Below are 22,478 nucleotides of genomic sequence, written 5' to 3' on the forward strand. Positions count from 1 at the left end.
AATAGGAAGCCTTTTAGCAAATACATATAAAGTCTCAGTAAAGAACTAGAAGAGTGAGAAGAGAAACAAATGGGAACTTTTGAACTAAAAAATACAATAATCAAAATAAAAAACTCAGTGGATGGGCTCAATAGCAGAATGAAGGGGCAGAGGAAAGAATAAGTGAACCAGAAGATAGAGCAATAGGAAATTATCCAATCTGAACAACAGAAAAAAATGAACGGAGTCTCTGCAACCTGTAGGACCATTACTAAAGATCTAACATTTGTATCATCAGAGTTCTGGAAGGAAAAGACAAAGAGGGCAAGGCTGAAAAAGCACTTGAAGAAATAAAGGCTGATAACGCCCCAAATATGACAAAAGATATAAACCTACAAAGTAAAACACCTGAATGAATCCAAAATAAGATAAGCTCAAACATATCCACACTAAGACACATTACAGTCAAATTTTTGAATCCTAAAGACAAAATAAAAAGAGTTTTTAAAGCACTAAGAGAGACAATACCTTGCTTACAGGGGAAACCAATTCAAATGACAGTGAATTTCTAGAAGGAAGTGGCACATTTTCCTAAGTGATAAGAGAGAAGGAATGTCAACTCAGAATTCTTCTGGAATGAAAGGAAAACCAAAATATTTTCATACTAAGAGAATTTGTCATCAGCAGACCTACTCTAAAAGAATAGCTAAAGGATATTCTGCAAATAGAATGGAAACAATAAAAAATAAAGCCTAAATCATTAGGAGGAAGAAAAAAATACAGAAAACAAAAATATTGATCAATACAATAGAATTTCTTCTTTTTCTAAACTATGTCTGATGTTTGGAGAAAAACTGCAACACTGATGTGATTTTATATACGATGAAGAAATATTTAAGATAATTATGCTTAATTGGGGAGCTAAAGGGACTTAATCAGTAACTTCAGATATGCAGATAGTACCACCCTTATGGCAGAAAGTGAAGAAGAACTAAAGAGCCTCTTGATGAAAATGAAAGAGGAGAGTGAAAAAGTTGGCTTAAAGCTCAACAATCAGAAAAAAAGATCATGGCATCCGGTCCCATCACTTCATGGCAGATAGATGGGGCAACAGTGGAAACAGTGGCTGACTTTATTTTTCCGGGCTCCAAAATCACTGCAGATGGTGACTGCAGCCATGAAATTAAAAGACACTTACTCCTTGGAAGGAAAGTTATGACCAACCTAGATAGCATATTAAAAAGCAGAGACATTACTTTGTCAACAAAGGTCCGTCTAGTCAAGGCTATGGTTTTCCAGTGGTCATGTATGGATGTGAGAGTTGGACTATAAAGAAAGCTGAGCACCGAAGAATTGATGCTTTTGAAGTGTGGTGTTGGAGAAGACTCTTGAGAGTCCCTTGGACTGCAAGGAGATCCAACCAGTCCATCCTAAAGGAGATCAGTCCTGGGTGTTTATTGGAAGGAATGATGCTGAGGCTGAAATTCCAATACTTTGGCCACCTGATGCAAAGAACTGACTCACTGGAAAAGACCCTGTTGCTGGGAAAGATTGAGGGCAGGAGGAGAAGGGGATAAGAAAGGATGAGATGGCTGGATGGTATCACCAACTCAATGGACATGGGTTTGGGTGAACTCCCAGAGTTGGTGATAGAGAGGGAGGCCTGGCGTGCTGCGGTTCATGGGGACGCAAAGAGTCGAACATGAATGAGTGACTGAACTGAAATGAAAGGGACTTAAAAGGAAGTAGGAATTATATAATTCACTTGAACTGGTAAAACATCAACACCTAATAGACCACTAATCACATTAAATATAAATGATCTAAATACTTCTATTAAAATACAAAGATTGGCAGAGTAGATTAAAGAAACATGACCCAACTATCTGCCATTTATAAAAAAATTCACTCCAAATAAAATGATACAGGCAAGTTGAATATAAAAGATAGAAAAAAAAAATCATACAACCACAACGAAAAGAAAAGCAGGATGCCTACATTAACATCAGATAAAGCAGATTTCAAAACAAGGAAAATTACCAGTAAGACATATTATGTAATGATAAAAGTCCGTCTACCAAGAAGACATCGCAGTCTTAAACGAGTATGAGCCAAAGCAAAGAGCTGCCCAAGTATGTGAAGCAAAAGCCAAAAGGCCTGAAAGGAGACGTAAAGAAATCAACAGTTCAACATCTCTCTTTCAACAACTGAAAAAAGAACTGGGCACAAAATAAACCAGGATATGGAAGAACTTGATAAGACTGCCAATGAAAAGAGTCTAGACTACATTTATAGAACATTCCACCCAACAGCAGCAGAACACACATCCTTTCCAAATGATGATGGGATATAAACTAAGATAAACCACATCGTGAGCCATAAAGCAAATCTCAACAAATTTAAAAGAACTAAAGTGGTACAGTATGTATTCCCAGATTACAATGGAAATAAATATAAATTAATAACAGAAGGTAACTAGAAATTTTCCAAATACTTGCACACTAACAGCTAAATAATCTGTGGAGCAAAGGCAGAGTCTCAAGGGAAATTTTTAAAAATACACTGAATAGAGTGAAAATGAAGTTACAATATATCAAAATATGTGGGACATAGTTGACACAGTTTTGAGAGGAAATTTTATTTAGTAGTCTGTGCTCATGAGATAAAAAAAGAAGAGCAAGCCAAACCCAAAACAAAAAGAAGGAAGAAAATAAATATAGGAAATAAATTGAAAAAGGAAAAACTATAGCGTAAATCAATGAAACAGAGACCTAGTTGTTTGAAAAAAAATCAATAAAATTGATAAGTCTCTAGCAAGACTGACAAAGAAAAAAAAGACGCAAATTACTAATATCAGGAATGAAACAGGGAATATAACTACAGACTCTGAAGACGTCAAAAGTATAATAATGAAATACTGTGTTTGCTACCAACTAAGCCCACCGTGCTCCTTTCCCTGTGGGAGTCTAGTGTGCAACAGCTGCACACAGCAGCCTCCTCCGTAGTTTCTGCAGCCTGCTGCCTGCATGGGTTGCTCTGAGGGACCCTGCAGACAGCCCTTTCCAGTGGACACTCAGGTCTAGTATGCTGTCCCCAATCTAGGCTCCAGACAAGTGTACGCAGTGCCTCTGGAAAGCCCCAGGGCACAGTGGCCAGAGTCCACATTGGCCAAGTCATAGTGTCCACCCACAACAAGCTGCAGAATAAAGAGCATGTGATTGCGGCCCGTCACAGGGCCAAGGTCAAGTTCCCAGGCTGCCAGAAGATCCACATCTCCGAGATGTGGGGACTGACCAAGTTTACTGTAGATGAGTTTGAAGACACGGTGACAGAAACGCAGCTCATCCCAGATAGCTGTGTGGTTAAATACATCCTAATCATGGCCCCTGGACAAGTGGCAGGCTCTGCACTCCCGAGAGCCTTGGCACTGTCCCCTCCTTACTCATGCCCACCAATAAATCCTACTTTCCTGGCAAAAAACCGTAAAAATCACAATAATGATAACTAAATACTATGAACAACTCTACATACAAATTCAACAACATAGAGGAAATGGACCAGCTCCTCAAAAAACACAAACTACCACAACTCACAAGTCCTTGGACTGCAAGGAGATCCAACCGGTCCATCCTAAAGGAAATCCATCCTGAATATTCATCGGAAGGACTGATGTTGAAGCTGAAACTCCCAAATACTTGGGCCACCTGATGCGAAGAACTGACTCAGTTGCAAAGACTCTTGATGCTGGGAAAGATTGAAGGCAGGAGGAGAAGGGGATGACAGAGGATAAGATGGTTGGATGGCATCACTGACTCAATGGTCATGAGTTTGAGTAAACTCTAGGAGTTGGTGATGGACAGGGAGGCCTGGTGTGCTGCAGTCCCTGGGGTCACAAAGAGTTGGACATGACTGAGCGACTGAATTGAACTGAACCACAACTCACTCAATATAAAATAGATGATTTGAACAGCGCCAGGTAAGGAAATTGAATTTATAATTTAACGAACACCCACAAAACAAATTTCCAGGCCCAAACAATTTCACTGGAGAATTACACCAAATGCTTAAAGAAGAATTAACATCAATCCCACACACCGTTGTTGTTTCATCTTTAAGTCGTGTCTGACTCTTTGTGACCCCATGGACTGTAGCACCGCCAGCCTCCCTGTCCCTCACTATCTTCTGGAGTTTGCCCAAGTTCATATCCATTGAACTGGTGAGGCCATCCAACCATCTCAGCCTCTGCCATCTTCTTCTTTTGCCTTCAGTCTTTCCCAGAATCAGGGTCTTTTCCAATGAGCCTGCTGTTTGCATCAGGTAGCCAGAGTATTGGAGCGTCAGCTTCAGCATCAGCCCTTCCAATGATTATTCAGGGTTGATTTCCTTTAGGATTGACTGGTTTAATCTGCTTGCTGTCCAAAGACTCTCAAGAGTCTTCTGCAGGCCAACAATTTGAAAGCATCAATTCTTCAGTGCTCAGCCTTCTTTATGGTTCAACTCTCACATCCATACATGATTACTGGAAAGACCATAGCTTTGATTATATGGATCTCTGTCAGCAAAAGTGATGTCTTTGCTTTTTAAAACGCTGTCTCAGTTTGTCATAGTTTTCTTTCCAAGAAGCAAGAGTCTCCTAATTTCATGGCTGCAGTCACCCGAGAAGAGAAAATATGTCACTGTTTCCACTTTTTCTCCTTCCATTTGCCAGGAAGTGATGAGACCAGATGCCATGATCTTCGTTTTTTGAATGTTGAGTTTTAAGCCAGCTTTTTCACCCTCCTCTTTCACCCTCATCAAGAGGCTCTTTAGTTCCTCTTCGCTTTCTGCCATTAGAGTGGTGTCATATGCATATCTGAGGTGGTTGATTTTTCTCCTGGAAATCTTGATTCCAGCTTGTGCGTCGTTCAGCCCAGCATTTTGCATGATGTACTCTGCATACAGGTTACATAAGCAGGGTGACAATATATAGCCTTGACGTACTTCTTTCCCAATTTTGAACCAGTACACTGTTCCATGTCCAGTTCTAACTGTTGCTTCTTGATCTGCACACAGGTTTCTCAGCAGGCAGGTAAGGTGGTCTGGTAATCCCACCTCTTTAAGAATATTCCAGCTTTATGTGATCCACACAATCAAAGGCTTTCAAGTAATTAATGAAACAGAAACTGATGTTTTTCTGGAATTCCCTTGCTTTCTCTATGATCCAATGAATGTTGGCAGTTTGATCTCTGGTTCCTCTGCCTTTTCTAAACCCAGCTTGTACATCTGGAAGTTCTCAATTCAAGTACTGCGGAAGCCTAGCTTGAAGGATTTTGAGCACGTCCAGGATCCTCAGAAATACACCTCTGTGTTTCCAGACTCTTTTGTTGCTCCAGATAGAGCTGGGGGTGGGGAGATGGGGAGAGGAGGGCAGTTCATGGGGCCACAGTCAGCAAGGGCAGCAGGGAACGGTAGCTGCCCACAGGAAAGAAGTCATACAGGCAGGACTCTTTTTTTTTTTTTTTTTCAGACTTCATTTATTTTTTGACCTAGGCCCATGGCAGTGAAAGTGCTGAGTCCTAACCACTGGATCACCAGGGAATTATTAAGACTATTATTACTTTATTTAGCTAGTTAGCTTTTGGCCACGCCAAAAGGCATGGAGGATCTTTAGTTCCCTGACCAGGGATCAAACCGGTGTCCCTTGCTGTGGAAGCACAGAGTCTTAACCATTGGAATGCCAGGGAAGTCCCACAACTCATTTTTAAGGGACACTCTACACTGCCTAAGGCCCCATTTCTAGGCTGATTGATGCCTGAGGACACTTATAGCCAGAGCCAGGCAGAGGGCAGGGGCGGGTGGGTTGATCTCATGCAGGCCCTGTGTTTGACTCTCGAGGAGAGAAACTGTTCCAGCCCACATCTCTCAGATGCAACCTGTGTCCTGCCCAGAAGAGATCCCAGAATCACCTATCTGCCCCCTATTTGATCAACAGAGACATGCAATTTCTGCAGCATGACTCTCCCTGCACATTGCAACTGGGCTGAGGACTTACATCTTCAGACTCTCAAAGTGTTTTTTTTTTAACCTAATGCTGTAGATTTCCTGCTAAAGTCTAAGAGCTTCCTTTTTCCTTTGTCCTCAAACTTTCAAAGAACATTGTTTTCATCAACAAATCTTCAAATCATGTGCCCAAATTTTAAAAAAAAGAAAAAAGAGGCTCAAAGGGTGCTTTCACTTCCTGTGTGGAGGCAGCCTGCCCTGAACTGTGCCGAGTGGAAAACAGGCCACCCTTGGGAGGCCATGAATATTCATCACCTCACTGCGCATTCATTAAGCAGCACCGGGACAGAAAAGTACTTTCAGCGAGTTTATGCTCTAATATTCTCCATGAAGACAGCCTGTTCTTACTTGTAGAAAAGATCATTTTCGAAAACGATAGTGAGGTCGGTCTTCTATGAGCAGCTTTGAAAGCCCTGTGGCTTACAATAGCAAAACAATCCCTTCTCCAAAATAAACAAGGCTTTCCTTTGTATGTCCAAGGAGAGGAAGGACCAGAGCTAAGGCAAACTCTAAGACGTCCACCGGCCCTGAATGCTGACACAACTAGAGCCGTCACCCCCCACCCCCAATCCCTGCACCCAAAAGCAGGTTATAAAGAAAAGGGTGCCTTTCAGACAGCGCTTGCCTGATCCTCAAGTTCCAGCCCGAGACCTAAATCCTGAGGATGGGGCCCATCCCAGAGTGAACTGGGGCAAAGCTCTAACCCAGTGATGATCAGATATTGCCGGGCCTTGCTTGACTCCCCAGAAGCTAGACAACACCTATGAAGGGCCTGACTGGGAAAAATCCAGAAGACCCCATTAATGTCTGAGGACAGGGAGAAACACACAAGCATAAAATCTGCTGCCACAAACACCTATGCATTGTGATTATGAAATGCAATGGTTTTTCTCCAAGCCTACGTCACTCCAACATGCTTAGCTTTTGGTGTAAATGTATGATCTCCGTCCAAACATAAGGTCAACATGTCTCTTCTCTTTTCCTCCCTCTCCCCTCTGCCCTGCTCCTTCCCTCACCCCACCCAGTCTTCCCTCAAGACTCATGCAAAATCCATTTTACCATTAAGTGAAAAATGATCTAACAGTGGATGAAATGGACAAGTGAGTGAAGTGAAAGTCGCTCAGTTATGTCCGACCCTTTGTGACCCCATGGACTATACAGTCCGTGGAATTCTCCAGGCCAGAATACTGAAGTGGGTAGCCTCTCCCTTCTCCAGGGGATCTTCCCAACCCAGGGATAGAACCCAGGTCTCCTGCATTGCAGGCGGATTCTTTACCAGCTGAGCCACAAGGGAAGCCCAAGAATACTGGAGTGGGGACAAAAGGATGAAATAAAATGTTTTAGAATGGAGTGTAGAATTTTCAACCAACTCTTTAAGACATAACTATTCTTCCTTGACTCGGATTCGATTCTTGGGTGGGGAAGATCCCTTGGACAAGGAAACAGCAATGCACTCCAGCATTCTTGCCTAGAAAATCCCATGGACAGAGGACCCTGGTGGGCTATGGTCCATGGGGTCACAAGTAGAGCTGGACATAACTTAGCAACTAAGTAACAACAGCAGCAACATCCTTATTTCACTTTAAAACACTGGGACCTAAGGAGGTGACCTGACGTGGCAGCCAGGCCACGCCCGCTGGATCCTGCTGGCTAAGAGAGGCTCAGAGTGGAAATGGCGACCAAGAGGGCAAGCTGCCCAGCAGCTGGTGGGGCCAAGCTTCCAGGCCTCATGAGCCCAAGGAAAACCTGGGCTTTCGCTGTGGTTAAGAATCTTCCGTGGAACTTCCCTGCTCATCCGGGGGTTAAGACTTCGCCTTCCAACGCAGGGGGTGCGGGTCTGGTCCCTGGCGAGGGAACTAAGATCCCACGTGCCTCGGGGCCCACAGGCCTCAACAGAAAACAGAAACAATGCTGTAACAAACGTAAGACTTTAAAAATCGTCCACACCCCGCGCTGTCCTGGTGGCTCAGCGGTAAGCAATTCGTCTGCCAATGCAAGTGACACGGGTTCCATCCCTGATCCGGGAGGATCCCACGTGCAGAGGGGCAACGAAAGCCGTGCACCAGAACTATTTCGCCTGAGCTCTAGAGCCCAGGAGCCATAACTACTGAAGCCCAGGCACCCTAGAGGTCATGCTCTGCAACAAGAGAAGCCATCGCAATGAGCAGCCCACGCACCAAAACTAGAGGGTAGCCCCCACTTGCCGCCTCTCAGTGCGGGAGACGTAAAAGATAAGAGTTCGATCCCTTGGTCGGAGGGATCCCCTGGAGGCGGGCATAGCAACCCACTCCAGTATTCTTGCCTGGAGAATCTGGTGCACAGAGTCAGACAGGACTGAAGTGATTTAGCATGCGTACCCACACAGCAATTAGAGAAAAAGCCCGAACACCAATGAAGGAAGACCCAACACACTCAAAAATAAATACAATTATTTTTTTTAATGGTCCATTAAAAAAAAATCTTCTATACAGTTCAACAGCCTCACTTCAAAGAAAACTAAGGCCCAGGAGGGAGAAAGTGCTGGCTGGTAGGTACTCTGAGTATTCTTGATCTCCAAAACAGGCTGCAAGATCTTCCTGCCAGGTGGCATTTTCAGCATTTTAGCTGGAGGCAGCAGGGGTAGAACCAGGAACAAGGCAGAGAACAAGTTTCCTCTGGGTCAGGGGTTAGCAAATGCCCAGAGTGTGGGAGGCAGAGGAGTCTGGGCCTTTCCTGGGGTACCTGGGGGGCTTGCTCACACCTGCCACTAGGCAGGATGCACCTGGAAACCAGGAGCACACCTGGGGCTCCTTGCCCAGCCCATCTGCCACAAGACCACCTGCACGCGCCACCCAGACACAGGCAAAGAGCACCGCCCAAGAAACAGAGCTTCCGGAAGCCTGCATTTGGCAAACCTAGTTTTAGCTGGAAAAAAGGAAAGGAATTATCTGGATGTTTACACTCAAACAACCAAAAAAAAAAAAGTAACCAAAACAAAACCACACCCACTTTAGAGTAGAGTGGTGTGGGAAACACCGAGGAGGAACTGGACTTCATTTTTATACCTTCCTGAGAGGCACATGACGGGAAGCTATTCCTGGACCAAGTTAAGCCTGAATTCAAGGAGTGAGGGTCATGGTGGGGCAGGAAGGGGAGCAGTCAGGACAGGTCCTGCCTTGTCTGAGGTAACAAGTGTGGGTTCTGTTCACAGAAATACCAGGAAACAGAATAAGGAATTCTGCGCTCCAGAATGGACCCCCCACAGCCCTCCACCAAAGCGCTATGACCAGTGGGGGGGGGGGGGGGGTCGGCCACAGATCTGACCTCATATTTCAGGTTTCAATTTAGGACACATTTCAGTAAGAAAAGGGGAAACTTTTCCCCCAGTACCTTTTATTTAAGAAAAACAATTACTACAAAATTTGAGTTCAGAAGGGAGGGAGCATGGGTAACAATGGCTAATAGTTTGAGAGCTTTTACCACATGACATTGCCTCCTTTATCCTCCCAACAGTTCCACAAACAACGAAGATTTCCACTGGACCCCTGAGGGAACTGAGGTCCTGAGAGTTAGTCACTGCACCCGGGGCTCCCCAGAGGCCAGCCAGGCAGGACAGGAAGCCCAGCCCATTTGGTCACTCAGCCCCTGTTAACATTTCCATTCCAATCCCTTGAAGCACACAGGTTTAAGAATAACCCGCTTTTTTTTTCACGTTTTATAATACTTAACTCCCTGCTGAGATGCACTTCCCCCACCCCCACCCCCACTCTGAGCCCCGTGTTTCGGGTTAAGATTAAACTAGTAACAACACGCCAAAGTCAAGACACTCCGGGCCACAGTGACCTGGGAATTAGGCAGTCTGCTCTGGGCAAGGAACTGTTAAACAGTATCTTTAACATGAAAAATTGGCTTTTAATTTTAAGTCGAGACTATAAAAAAATGTTAATTTTGCTCTACTGGCCTTAATACAGTCCACAAATCTACCGTAACCTTTCTAGTAATGGAATCATTTTGGCATAACAGTGAAATGAAAAACTGTTTTCTAGCAACCAAGCCCCAAGCACAAGGGCCTGGGAGCTGCGGCAACCGTTTCTGGAAAAGCCAGAAGGGAGAAAGAAGTGAGAGGAAGACAGCGAGACCCACAGAGGCCTTGATCTTTGCAGATACTAAGCAAATACTTCTCTGTGCAGATGCTTCCCTGATGGCTCAGTAGTTACAATATCCACCTGCCCACACAGGAGACGAGGGTTCGATCCCTGAGTCATGTAGCTCCTCTAGAGAAGGAAATGGCAATCCACTTCAGTATTCTTGCCAGGAAATCCCATGGACAGAGGAGCCTGGCGTGCTAAAATCCATGGGGTCAAAAAAGACTAGGATATGACTTAGTGAGTCAACAACAGCAGATACTGAGCACCTGAAATGAGCACCCTGCTTGGAAAACAGAGAAGGACCCATCAGACAGCGGTAGAGTTATTTAATAGAGTGTGTGCGTGAGTATGGCAGAGGTGGCAGTGAGGGAAGGCCTCTTCAGGAGAGCAACTGAGTTAGCGTGTAGACATCTTGGGGAAGATTTTAGCCAGAGGGAACTTCCACAAAAAAAGAGCCAAAAAGACCTTTGTGGCTGGAGCGGCAAGAACTGAAACTGAAAATAAGTCAAAGAAGACAGGTAGGACCCCAGCCCTTGCCAGCCTTGGTGCCGAAAGGGAGGCCACCCAGTGCAATTCAACCTCAAAGTCTCATTCTGGCCACTACGCAGAAAGTGGCGGGTTGGCATGTATTCATTTCCAGGCGGGGGAACCCGTTTAAAGCAAGGCTCAGCCTCTCTACCTGGTGGTGTATTATCAGTTCACTGGCACTGTTTTTAACCAACTATGACTGGCAGCCTGCTCCTAGGATTACTGACCCTGCTCCTAGGATTACTTGGAAGTTATTTTTGATTGAAACAATAGTTATCATTTTGAAAAATAATAGTGTTCTGTTCATCACGTTGGCTTCCCTGGTAGCTCAGTGGTAAAGAATCCGCCTGCCAGAGTAAGAAATTCAGGTTCAATCCCCGTGTCAAAGATCCCCTGGAGAAAGAAATGGCAACCCACTCCAGTATTCTTGCCTGGAAAATTCCGTGGACAGAGGAGCCTGACGAGCTTCAGTCCACGCGGTTGCAGTCAGACACGGCTGAGCGACTGAGCATAAACACACACACACACAGAATCACCACTCTAAGGAAGCAGATCAGAATAACTTTTGAAAAGTCACTTATTTTTGAAATGTGACCTGCTTCCTTTCCCAAAGCATGTGAGTCCGTTGATACAAAGCCCATGAGCAACTAGACAGCTTAAAGTTCTTTCTGGGATAATGTTTACAGTATACTGTAATACGGTGTCAGCTTCAGTTTGGGAGAGAAACCACAACACTGAAGAGTTTTAAAACCCAATTAAGGACTTCCCTGCTGGTCCAGTGGTATCCACCTTGCAATGCAGGGGACTTGGGTTTGATCCCTGGTCGGTTAACTAAGATCCCACAGGCCTCCCAGCAACTAAGCCTGGACCCCAACTAGAGAGTCCATATGCTGCAACGAAAGATCCTGCGTGATGCAACAAAGATCCTGAATGCCGCAACTAAGACTTGATGAAGCCAAATAAGTAATGGAAAAAAAAAAAAGTTAGATTAAAAGAACAAAAGCCCAATTAGTTCTAAGGGTTGCATTAAGGGGCAAGCATAGCCTCATCACTGGTTAGGTCCTTGCAATGCCTTCACTTTTATCCACGTCTGCGTTTTTTAAAACTTATTTTAAATTGAAGGATAGTTGCTTTACAATATTGGTTTGCTTTTTGCCATACATCAACATGAATTAGCCACAGATATACACATCTCCGCTCCCTCTTGAACCTCCCTCCCTCCCACCCCATCCCACGCCTCTAGGTTGTCACAGAGCCCCAGTTTGAGCTCCCTGAGTCATAGAGCAAATTCCCACTGGCTCTCCTTTACATGTGGCAGTGTGTGTGCTGCCATGCTCCTCTCTCCATGCCTCTCTTCCTCTCGGTCCTCCCCCCAGCCCTGGGCCATAAGTCTGCTCTGTGTCTCTGTCTCCACTGCTGCCCTGCAAATAGGTTCATCGGTACCACCATAAATCATAGCAAGATCCACTTCTGTATTTTCATCCTCCAGCTTCCCCTCGGCCTCTAGAGCTACCCTTTGCTGATTTGTTGCTCACTGGCACCCCCATCAGAGACGGAACAGAAAGGACTGGAGAGCCCAGAAATGCCCCTGGTTCAGCAGTTTCAGTTCTCTGTGTTTATCTTTGTGCAAGGGTGTTTGTGGGTATGGGGTGGGGGTAAGGAGTGGGGAAGATTTCAGGGTTAAAGTGCTGTGTAAATTGTAATTATCCATTCCTCTACAGTGTAGAGTCTATGCACACATTCATACCCCGTCTCTCCTGGCTCTGCTGTCTGGTGAGTAAACCACTTAGAGCCACAACATGCAATATGAAAACCTTAAAACTAGACAAGGAATCCAATTTCCATTTTCAGCACCCTTGAGTGTGAGAAAGTGTTAGTTACTCCATCATGTCCGACTCTTTGCAGCCACACGGACTGCAGCCCGCCATGCTCCTCTGTCCACGGAACTCTTCAGGCAAGAATACTCGAGTGGATAGCCATTCCCTTCTCCAGGGGATCATCCTGACCCAGGGAATCGAACCTAGCTCTCCCACACAGTGGGCAAATTCTTTACCATCTGAGCCAAGAGGTCTGCTCTCATTCAGCCAGTGAGAATCCCATTCTTTGAACTTTTCCCAAAATGAAACACTGTCAGACATCTCACAGGTCAATTCAAGATAAGAAACAAAAGGTAGGAGAAGAAAAACTGGAGAAACTACAATCTTCCAGTTGGGTGGATTTTAACAGACTTTTATGATTATCTGCTTAAAGTAATTATCAGCTACAGAAGGTTTATTATTATTAATGCTTAAAAAAAAGTAGAAAAAGAAAAACTCCATTAAAAAAACATCTTCCCCAAAACTACTGCTTCTGTTACTTTTCCCATAATTGTCACCACATTTACTACATCCAAGACTATTTATGGCCAGCCTTCCCTGGTAGCAAAATATAACAGATTATGAAAAACTGATCTAGCAGAAATGCTGAGGAATTTCTGAGGGTTTGGTGGGGGGTGGGTGGTTGGGGTAAAGAATACAATTGTTTTCATTCTTTGCTTGGTTTACTCTCTGGATGTTTGCTTCAAATTGCTACATTGCCTCAAATTATAAATTATATGTGTAATTTAACGTGTAACAAGAGGGTGCAGCTGCTTAAGAATTTCTGATTTGAGCAACTGAGCTTTCCAATGAAATTCTCACAGGAAAAATTCTGAAGTAAACTGCTTAAGTATAATTGAAGTTTCCAGGTACTCTTCAAAAACACCTTTGACCACAATAGGTTTATATAAAAGCTAAACCTTTAAGCTAAGGAAAAATGCTTGATGTGTGTTTATTCAGCATAAAGCCTGGTTAAGTTTCTTCCAGCTTCCTTAAGAAGTACTTCAGAGGTTAAACTTCTAGCCCATTCGTTAATCACTGACCCTCCAAACAAGCTGCGGATACAGAATGGAACCATGAAACCTGCCTTCCTGTGCCTCTACTTACCAATCCAGTATCTTATATTGGAATGCCTAGCAGTGCAGACGGAGAAGGCAATGGCACCCCACTCCAGTACTCTTGCCTGGAAAATCCCATCGACGGAGGAGCCTGGTAGGCTGCAGGCCATGGGTTCGCACAGAGTAGGACACGACTGAAGCGACTTAGCAGCAGCAGCGCAGAGGTAATACGCCTAGACGCTGACCAAGCACGTTAGATCCCGTTCAGCAATAATAGGGGTAAAAAGAGCGCGTGCTCTTTTTCTGGCCCCCCACCCACTCACAGGGCGTCGCTGCTAAAGTAGTCCCTGAAGGCCCGGGGTGGGGGGCAGCCCGACTAGTCCCTCCCGGTCGCGCTTTGGCCTTGGTGCATCGCTGCACCGGGACTGCGACCTCAACTCTCGCAGCCTGCGGGTCTCCAGTCGCCCAGAGTGGAGATGGGGTCTGCGTGCGGCTCCTAGAACTCCCGCCAGCAACTGGGGTCCAGCCACACAGCCACTTCCAGTGAGAAGTTTTTGGCGCATTTCCCTCCGCCGAAAACTTTAGGACTTGCAGCGCAACCGGCCGAGCTCGGTTTCCCTCTCCGCGGTCACTGTGGGCCCTCGGCGCCCACCCCTCCCGGCTCCGCGGGGACGCGCACCCACTACCCAGCCAGGATGCCAGGACGGTGGGTACGCGGGAGCCCTGCACCTCGGCACCTGGCACCTCTGGGGCGCGGGGAGGGGTCTGCAAACTCGCCAGCAGCCGGGTGCGCCCCGATCGGCGCGCTCTCTCCCCGGAGCTCCCGGGCGCGAAGCCCCGGCCCCGAACCCCCGGCCCCTTGCACTCACCTCGTGTCCAGAGCGCGGAGAGGAAGAGCCACGGCAGGAACAGCAGCACAGCCCGCCCCATCCCGAGATTGCGGGTCTGAACAGTCTCTTTGGACCGACGGACAGATGGACGTCCGGAACCTGCCGCGTCGCCGGCCTAGCGCGCGCAAAAACAGCCCACTCCCGGAGACCCGGGCAACCCGCTCCGAAGGCGCAGAGCGGAGCCGCGGTCGAAGGCGTAGAGAGCTGGAGCGGGGCGGGCGAGGGGCCGAGTCTGAGCCGACCCAGCCAGTCGGGCAGGGGAGGGGGCGGGAAGGCAGCGGGGAGAGGCGGGCGGCGGAGTGGGTGGAAGGGGGGGCTGGACCCAAGGGGCGGAGAGGGGCGGGCCGCGGGGTGGGGTTGAGCCTGGGCGTGGGGGGGGGGGGGGCGGGGGCTGAAAGCGGGGGGAGGGAGGTGAGGACCGTAAAGGGGAGGGGTGACTGGAGGTCTGGGGAGGAGAAAGTGCCCCGGGCCTCCCGGGGATCCAGACGACCGACAAGTGCAGGTAGGAGGGACAGAGAGTAAGTTGGGCAGGAGCGTAGGGTGCCCGAGGCTGCCAGCGACTTAAGACAAGGTGCCTGCGGCTTGGAGGCTGAGGCAGTCCCGCAATCCCGGCTCAGCAGACATAAAACGCAGGCAGCAACGCTCCAAGAAGCCGAGGCCACCTTGGCGGCGCCCCCAGCCGAGCGCCTTCCCGGGCCGAAGGTGTGGGGCAGTCCTGGAGTCTCGGAGCTCACCGCCTCCCGGGAAGAACATTTTGCTGTGCCCCCTTGTGGAGTCCAAGAGAGGACTCGTGGAGGGAGATGAACACCTACGAAGTGGGAAGAGGCCCCCCACCCCCACCCCCCAGCGATTAAAGTGTGGAGGGGCCAAGAGGGCAGTCGCAGAGAAAGTTAACCGTGAAAGAAGTGTCAGCCACTTGTACTAATAACTGAAAGGATAACTTAACATTTTATATATAGATATGCACACATACCGGTGGTGCCAGTGCAGGAGAGGTAAGAGACATGAGTTCGATCCCTGGGTGGGGAAGATCTCCTGGAGGAGGGCATGGCAACCCACGCCCTTGTATGGGTTGTATTCTTGCCTGGAGAATCCCCATGGACAGAGAAGCCTGGCAGGCTCCAGTCCACGGGGTCACTTAGGGTCGCACAGAATCTGACGTGCCTGAAGCAACTCAGCATGCATCCACACACATGCACACATACTATGTTTAAGGCAACATCTTTAGAATGAATGTGTTTTCATGTGATCCTTTGACAACATGAATCAATAATGCCATTCCTCTGCTCAAAACCGGACACTGATTCCTGCTTTCTCTCTGCCTGAAAGCCAGGGTCCTGCCTTGTGGCCTACAGGGGAATGCATGACCTGGTCCCCTCTCCTCTCCGACCTCATCTCTTTACTCCGCTTCCAGTTGTGCTGCTTTCTGGTCCAGAGTCCCTGACCCCAGTCGGGCTGGTCAAGTGGGCTAGATTTGGCTGTAAGGAGGCAACCAGCCCCGTGGATTTAGATCCATTGTTACTTAACTGACAGCAAAATCAGCATGATGTCAGCCACTGGCATCCCTAGTCCCATAGGATGACACCCAGCCAGAGGGGTGGACATGAGCAGTGGGTAGCTCCCATGATGAGCAGACAACTGTAAAGTAGAGCCGGGCAGTCTCATTGATTTTCACCGGTGACTGCTGCTGTGTTGTTGGGTGCGGGGAAGGGGGCATGGTGGGGGGTGGGGGTGGAAACGCACTCACGTGCCCAGCTGAAAGTCTGGAGAAGGAAGAGAAACAGGTGTGCTGTGAGATAAGGATAAGAAAACGCCTCCAATGGCTGCTCACCAGCCTCACCTCCCCCTGCCCCGGGAGGAATCGTGGGACAGTTTCCCAAAACCCGGGTAGAACTGGAGTCAAGCCTCACCTGCACACCTACATGGACATGTGCAGGGTTGCCAGGGTGTGTCAGCGGAGCCCTGTTCTGCGGTGTCCTTGCTGCTGCTCATATACGCTAGACTCTCTTCCATCCCAGGGTTTTGCACCAACTGTTTCCTCTGCTTGGAATGCTCTTCGATAGACTCACACACTCTTGGTTAATTCTCCTCCTTCAAGTCTTTGCTATGCCTCACATTCTTGATGAGGCTTCTGTTGTTGTTCAGTCGCTAAGCCATGTCCAACTCTTTGCAACCTCATGGACTGCAGACTTCCCTGTCCTTCACTGTCTCACGTGGTTTGCTCAAACTTAGGTCCATTGAGTTGGTGATGCCATCCAACTATCTCATCCTCTGCTACCCTCTTTTCCTCTTGCCTTCAGTCTTCCTTAACATCAGGGTCTCTTTCCAGTGAGTTGGCTCTTCACATCAGGTGGTCAAGCTATTACAGCTTCAGCTTCAGCATCCATCATTCCAATGAATATTCAGGGTTGATTTCCTTTAGGATGGACGGGTTTCATCTCCTTACAGTCCAAGGGACTCTCAAGAGTCTTCTCCAGCACCACAATTTGAAAACATCAGTTCTTTGGCGCTCAGCCTTCTTTATGGTCCAACTCTCACATTTATACATGACTCCTGGAAAAACCATAGCTCTGACTATATGGACCTTTGTTGGCCGAGTGATGACTCTGCTTATTAATACACTGTTGATGAGTAGGCTTACCTAGTATAAAACTGTCTAGTTATCTATTCCTGTGTGATATACCACCCGAGACACAGCATGGGTAAACCACAGCTGCTGTGTTAGATTCACAGATTGTGTGGGTCGGAGATTTAGACAGGGCACAAAAAAGATGGGGTGTCTTACCTCTTCCATCTCTGCTGAAATATTGGGTTCAATGACTGTGGACTAGAAGCGTCTGGAACAGGGATCAGCAAACTATAGCTGATGGGCCTCTTGCCTGTGTTTGCAGATCAGGATTATTGGAACACAGCCATGCAGTGTGTGTTGTTCACGGCTGCTCCCGTGCTGTCACAGCGGAGTCAGAGAGCTGCGACAGAGGTCAGAGGCCACAAGGCCACGTGGTCTGGCCCTTTACAGAAGGTGGTCAATCCCTGATCCTCACATAGCAGGTACTTAAACTGCAATGACCCTAAGGTCCAGGGCTGCAGACGAGACCACCTAAATGAGGCTTCCCCAAGATGACCTGGTGTAGTTGGAAGTCCTACAAGGAAATTCTAGGCTCCAAGAGTGACCATTCCTTCCAGTGACCAAGATGGAAGCCGCATGGCCTTTCAAAACCTAGCCTCAGAGGTCACCTGACTCCACTAAGCCAGACTGTCTTGGTGGATGGTGGATACGGTCACAACCCCACCCTCCTGGCAAAGAGCCATAACCCCCACCTCTTGATGATGGAAGTGTCAGAGGAGTTAGAGCATTGTTTTAAAACTTCCACAGACATCAACACTAGCTAAAATGTAGGTTACTGACTATCGTATTTTTTTTCTAATTTTTTTGCTGTGCCATGTGGCATGCAGGATCTTAGTTCCCCAAGCAGACTGAGCTCATGCCCCCTGCAGTGGGAGCTGCTGCTGCTAAGTCGTGTCAGTCGTGTCTGACTCTGTGTGACCCCATAGACAGCAGCCCACCAGGCTCCGCCGTCCCTGGGATTCTCCAGGCAAGAACACTGGAGTAGGTTGCCATTTGCTTCTCCAATGCATGAAAGTGAAAAGTGAAAGTGAAGTCGTTCAGTCATGTCCGACTCTTCACGACCCCATGGACTGCAGCCACCAGGCTCCTCCATCCATGGAATTTTCCAGGCAAGAGCACTGGAGTGGGGTGCCATCGCCTTCCCCGTGGCAGTGGGGGCACTGTGTCTTCACCACTGGGCCACCAGGGAAGCTCCGATTCTACCGTTTTAATTTTATACTTGCCATGCCTCTGAATGTTATTGAATGCTAATGTCCTAATTATAAAGATATGTGATGGGAAATGTTCGTTTTTTAAAAAATAGATCCCATGTTATACAACTATTTTCATCCTTATAGAATGTAGCCCAAAAGGCTACATTTGGGCAACTTTAGCAGGATGACAGCAACCTGGAACTCATACTCCAGTGTCTACACTCTCTCCTATATCTGATGGGACTCTGCACATTACAAGGTGGAGCCCCCACTTTTATTATGTAAGAAAAAGAGAGCATGTCAATGGCCCATAGCAGTGTTCATCCAGGGGCTGGGGAAGACAGCCCCCGTTGAGTCAAGTGTAGAAGGGCTGTGTCTTAAATCAAGCGGCACTGTGAATACAGTCTAGTCATCAAGCATGTTCAGGATATCAGCGACACGGTACAGGACTAACAGCTGAGGTCCTCAGGGGAACAGGCCAAACGACACACGAAGGACGTAAAGAGTCAGTCATCAACGGCCCTAATCTATTTTTTTGTTTATTAAAATATAGTTGATTTGCAACACTGTGTTAGTTTTTGCTGTAAAGTGACTCAATTATGCACATATATATTCTCTTTCACATTCTTTTCCATTCTAGTTTATCACAGGATATTGAATATAGTTCAATATGGGCTATACAGTAGGACTCTGTTGTTTATATCTCCTATATACAATAGTTTGTATCTATTAATCCCAAACTCCCAATCCTTCCCTTCCCCCACACTAACCCCTCCTTGGCAGCTCTAAGTCCGTTCTGTGAGTTTGTTTCTGTTCATAGGTATGTTCGCTTGTGTCATATTTTAGATTCTACCTATAAGTGAAATCATATGGTATTTGTCTTTCTCTTTCCAACTTACTGCATGTAGTGTGGTCATCTCTAGGCCCATCCATGTTCCTCAGATGGCATTGTTTCATTCTTTTAAAGAACTGAGTCATGTTCCAGTGTATATATGTACCACAGCTTCTCTATCCATTCATCTGTCGGTGAACATTTAGGTTTTCTGTGTCTTGGCTGTTGCGAACAGTGCTTCAATGAACACAGAAGTGCATATATCATTTTGAATTGCCTTTTGTCTGGGTCTATGCCCAGGAGTGGACTTGCTGGATCAGTGGCCCTACTCTAAAGCCACACCCTCCCTCTGGCCGGCCCACCTACACAGACACCTCCCTCAACCCCTCAGCCTTGTCCCCAAATGGGGCCTGTAGTTGACTTTCCACTCCTGCCTCCAGTCTGCTACATGGACCCCCAGTTCAAGCTAGTCTCCTGCCACTCACTTTAACACAGCGGAGACCGCCCAGTACTGAGGGATCTGGCTCACTGGAACCATACTCTGTGAATGATGATGTGCCGAGAAACAGTCTCAAACTAGTTTCGGTGCCAGAGAGCCATTCATTCACTCATGATTTCACAAAACTCTACTGAGCTTGTGCCACATCAAGGTGTAAGACCAGCACCTCGAGTGTGTCGCTGAGCTAATGCACATTCCCTCCATCAGGAAGCCCCAGTCTCATTGACCCGAATGCCAGTCAAGGACCACGTTGGTTCTCACTTGCCCAGCAGCCAGTCCATGGTCCTCCCATCACAGCACCCTGGCTTTTCTTTGCTGAACCTGCCTTCTGCACTCGCATCCCTCCTACCTCTGAGCCTAGAGGTGGGGTTCTCCTTGATGCCTGAAGACCATTCTCTGCCCTTCTTTCCAGAGTCTCAGGATTTGAGTCTCATATCATCAGACCTGGCTGCTGAGGTCACTACAGACCGCTGGCTCTCTCCTCTTGTTCCTTGAAGATTTCAGTATTTGCATCATTGGCGCTGCCTTCATGCCAGCCCTGCCATAATTCTTGGTGGTTTCAGTACATTTAATACATAAATGACATTGCAGCATGACAGAGGCTAAGCCCCTTGACTTCTTCTCCCCCATGTCGTGTGTTGAGCAACATGCTGGAAATGCATATAAGGGCCAAGTTGTTGAAGTTTGCCGGGGAACTGACATGGTGCCTGTGAGAAGGTCCACTCAGAACACCCCACATCTTAGGGGAAGCACAGTCTCGGATAGTTTCTTGGGCAGTGTAGATGGTGCATGGAAGATCCTCCAGTCAGTGTACTGAGCATCATGCTGGGGCACGGGTGTAAAGTTCTTGGGGGACCATGCTTCAGGTGAAGCAATCCATTTGGAATACTGCATTGAACATAAGTGCAGTGGTATAACTACGTGGCAGTTAAACAGGAATCCAGTTGCTAAAAAGACTCACCAGCTCCAGCTCCTACAGTTTGTTACAGAGACAGGACACCATACCACAACAGCAGTAAATTAACATGCATCACAGTTAATGGTTGTTTTATCATAAGGATTCCAGACAGGCCAGGCACAGGATCCTTTGTCCACCCTTTCTGGAAGACGTGTGGCCAGATGCACTCCGTCTCTTGGATCAGGAACCACTGGGAACACCTCGGAACCAGGGAGCCCCAAAGAGAAGTTCAGCTGAGGATTTTTCCGTGCCCCAGGTCGCCTAGGCATACTCCCAAGGCATAACTGGCTTCAACAGCAGCGCCCTCTAGGGGTCACACCGATGGATGGACATGTTCGCTCAGTCGTGTCCAACTCTGCCACCCCACGGACTATATAGCCTGCCAGGCTCCTCCACCCACGAGATTTTCCAGGCAAGAATACTGGGGTGGGTTGCCATTTCCTTCTCCAGGGGATCTTCCAACCCAGGGATTGAACCCAGGTCTCCCGCACTGCAGGCAGACTCTACCATCCTAGCCACCAGGGAAGCCCTGGGGTCTCACTGAGACCATGTGCAAATCCTGTAACTCATTGTTTATTGTTTTGTTCTTTATTTTAAAATTTTTTAAAAAATTGTAGTTGATATACAATGTTGTGTTAGTTTCAAATGTACTGCACAGTGATTCAGTTATACACAAACCACGCACATGTATTCTTTTTCAGATTCTTTTCCGTTACAGGTCATTAGAAGATATTGCATATAGTTCCTCGTGTTGGATAGTAGGTCCTTGTATCTCACTGTTTTCAATAAACAGCACTGACAAGCTCGCACAAATCTCCCTGGACCTCTTCGATCCCACAAATCAACATTACTAGTCAGTAGGCTTCATGCCCTGACCAGGAGCCAGGGCCATGAAGAAACTTTAGCAGAATAGCTCAGGTTAATTCCAGGCCCTCCCGGAACAATGGCTTCCATAGTCATTGCAAAACGGCACAAGGAAAAGTTACCATTCAGTGTTGTGAACACAATGGTGGAATAAAAGTGTTTCCTCTTGTGGTTTCGGGAGCTCTTTGCCATGAAAACTCACTCCATAGGCAAAACAACAACAACGACAAAAACAGCAATGAGCCACCCATACTGGAAGTAAAACGGTCAGACTCAGAAAAGGGACGGTGCTGTTTAAAGATGTCCCTCTAGAGACTCCGCGGGCAGTCCAGTGGTTAAGACTTTCACTGTTGCGGGGCACGGGTTCATCCCTGATCAGGGAACTAAGATCCTGCATGCTATGTGGTGCGGCAAACAAACAAACAAAAATCCTTCAAAGAACTAAATTTTTTTTTTTTTTTAAGGCACCGTTCTTTAAATTAAATGGAAAGTCCTGTGTTTTAGGAAACTCTAGTCCTGAGAAAACATCATAGGCTGAGGCCATGGAGAGGAATCTTGAGGAGAATTTACAAGCAGACCAGGGAACACTCAGGGGGAAGAGCTGGGTGAATCCTTTCAGTGACTGTATTCATAGACTGGACAATAAGCAGCATAGGACACTCTTTGTGGACTGTGTTCCCTAAAAACTAGAGCTGGAGGCAAATTTGATGACTGCTGATGCTTTAACCCAGGAGAGAGAGAATAAAGGCAAGGGAAAATGGAGCAGGGACGGATAAGAAGCCCTGCATTGGCCACTGCCAAAAACTCAGCTGACTGCTTGGCAGGCGTGCCTGCTTGGCCACAGGACGTCTCCTGGCAGGCTGTGCAGAGAGGCCATGCTGTAGAATAGGCTGGCAGAGGGAAAAGGAGGGCGTCCACTTCTGTGGTTGCCACCTGCCTTCTTTCTGCTGATCAAGATTTGCTCTCTGGTGGCTCAGACGGTGAAGAATCTGCCTGCTGTGCAGGAGACCTGGGTTCCATCCCTGG

The 22,478-nt window shown here is 47.2% G+C and overlaps 1 protein-coding gene and 1 non-coding gene across 2 annotated transcripts in view; one reads left to right on the top strand and one right to left on the bottom strand.

The window, feature by feature from the left end:
• Window positions 1-14,626, bottom strand: part of MERTK (MER proto-oncogene, tyrosine kinase) — a 117,414-nt gene extending 102,788 nt beyond the window's left edge. The window contains exon 1 of the mRNA XM_052648805.1: window positions 14,457-14,626. Coding sequence (XP_052504765.1) covers window positions 14,457-14,517 — 61 coding nt within the window. The 5' untranslated portion in view covers window positions 14,518-14,626. The remainder of the gene's footprint in view (window positions 1-14,456) is intronic.
• Window positions 2,903-3,037, top strand: LOC128057081 (small nucleolar RNA SNORA70). The gene has a single exon (XR_008200265.1). It is a non-coding gene; the product is annotated as a small nucleolar RNA SNORA70 (small nucleolar RNA).
• Window positions 14,627-22,478: the final 7,852 nt, after the last annotated feature.

The sequence above is a fragment of the Budorcas taxicolor genome, chromosome 11, assembly GCF_023091745.1.
Source record: "Budorcas taxicolor isolate Tak-1 chromosome 11, Takin1.1, whole genome shotgun sequence".
NCBI lineage: Eukaryota > Metazoa > Chordata > Mammalia > Artiodactyla > Bovidae > Budorcas > Budorcas taxicolor.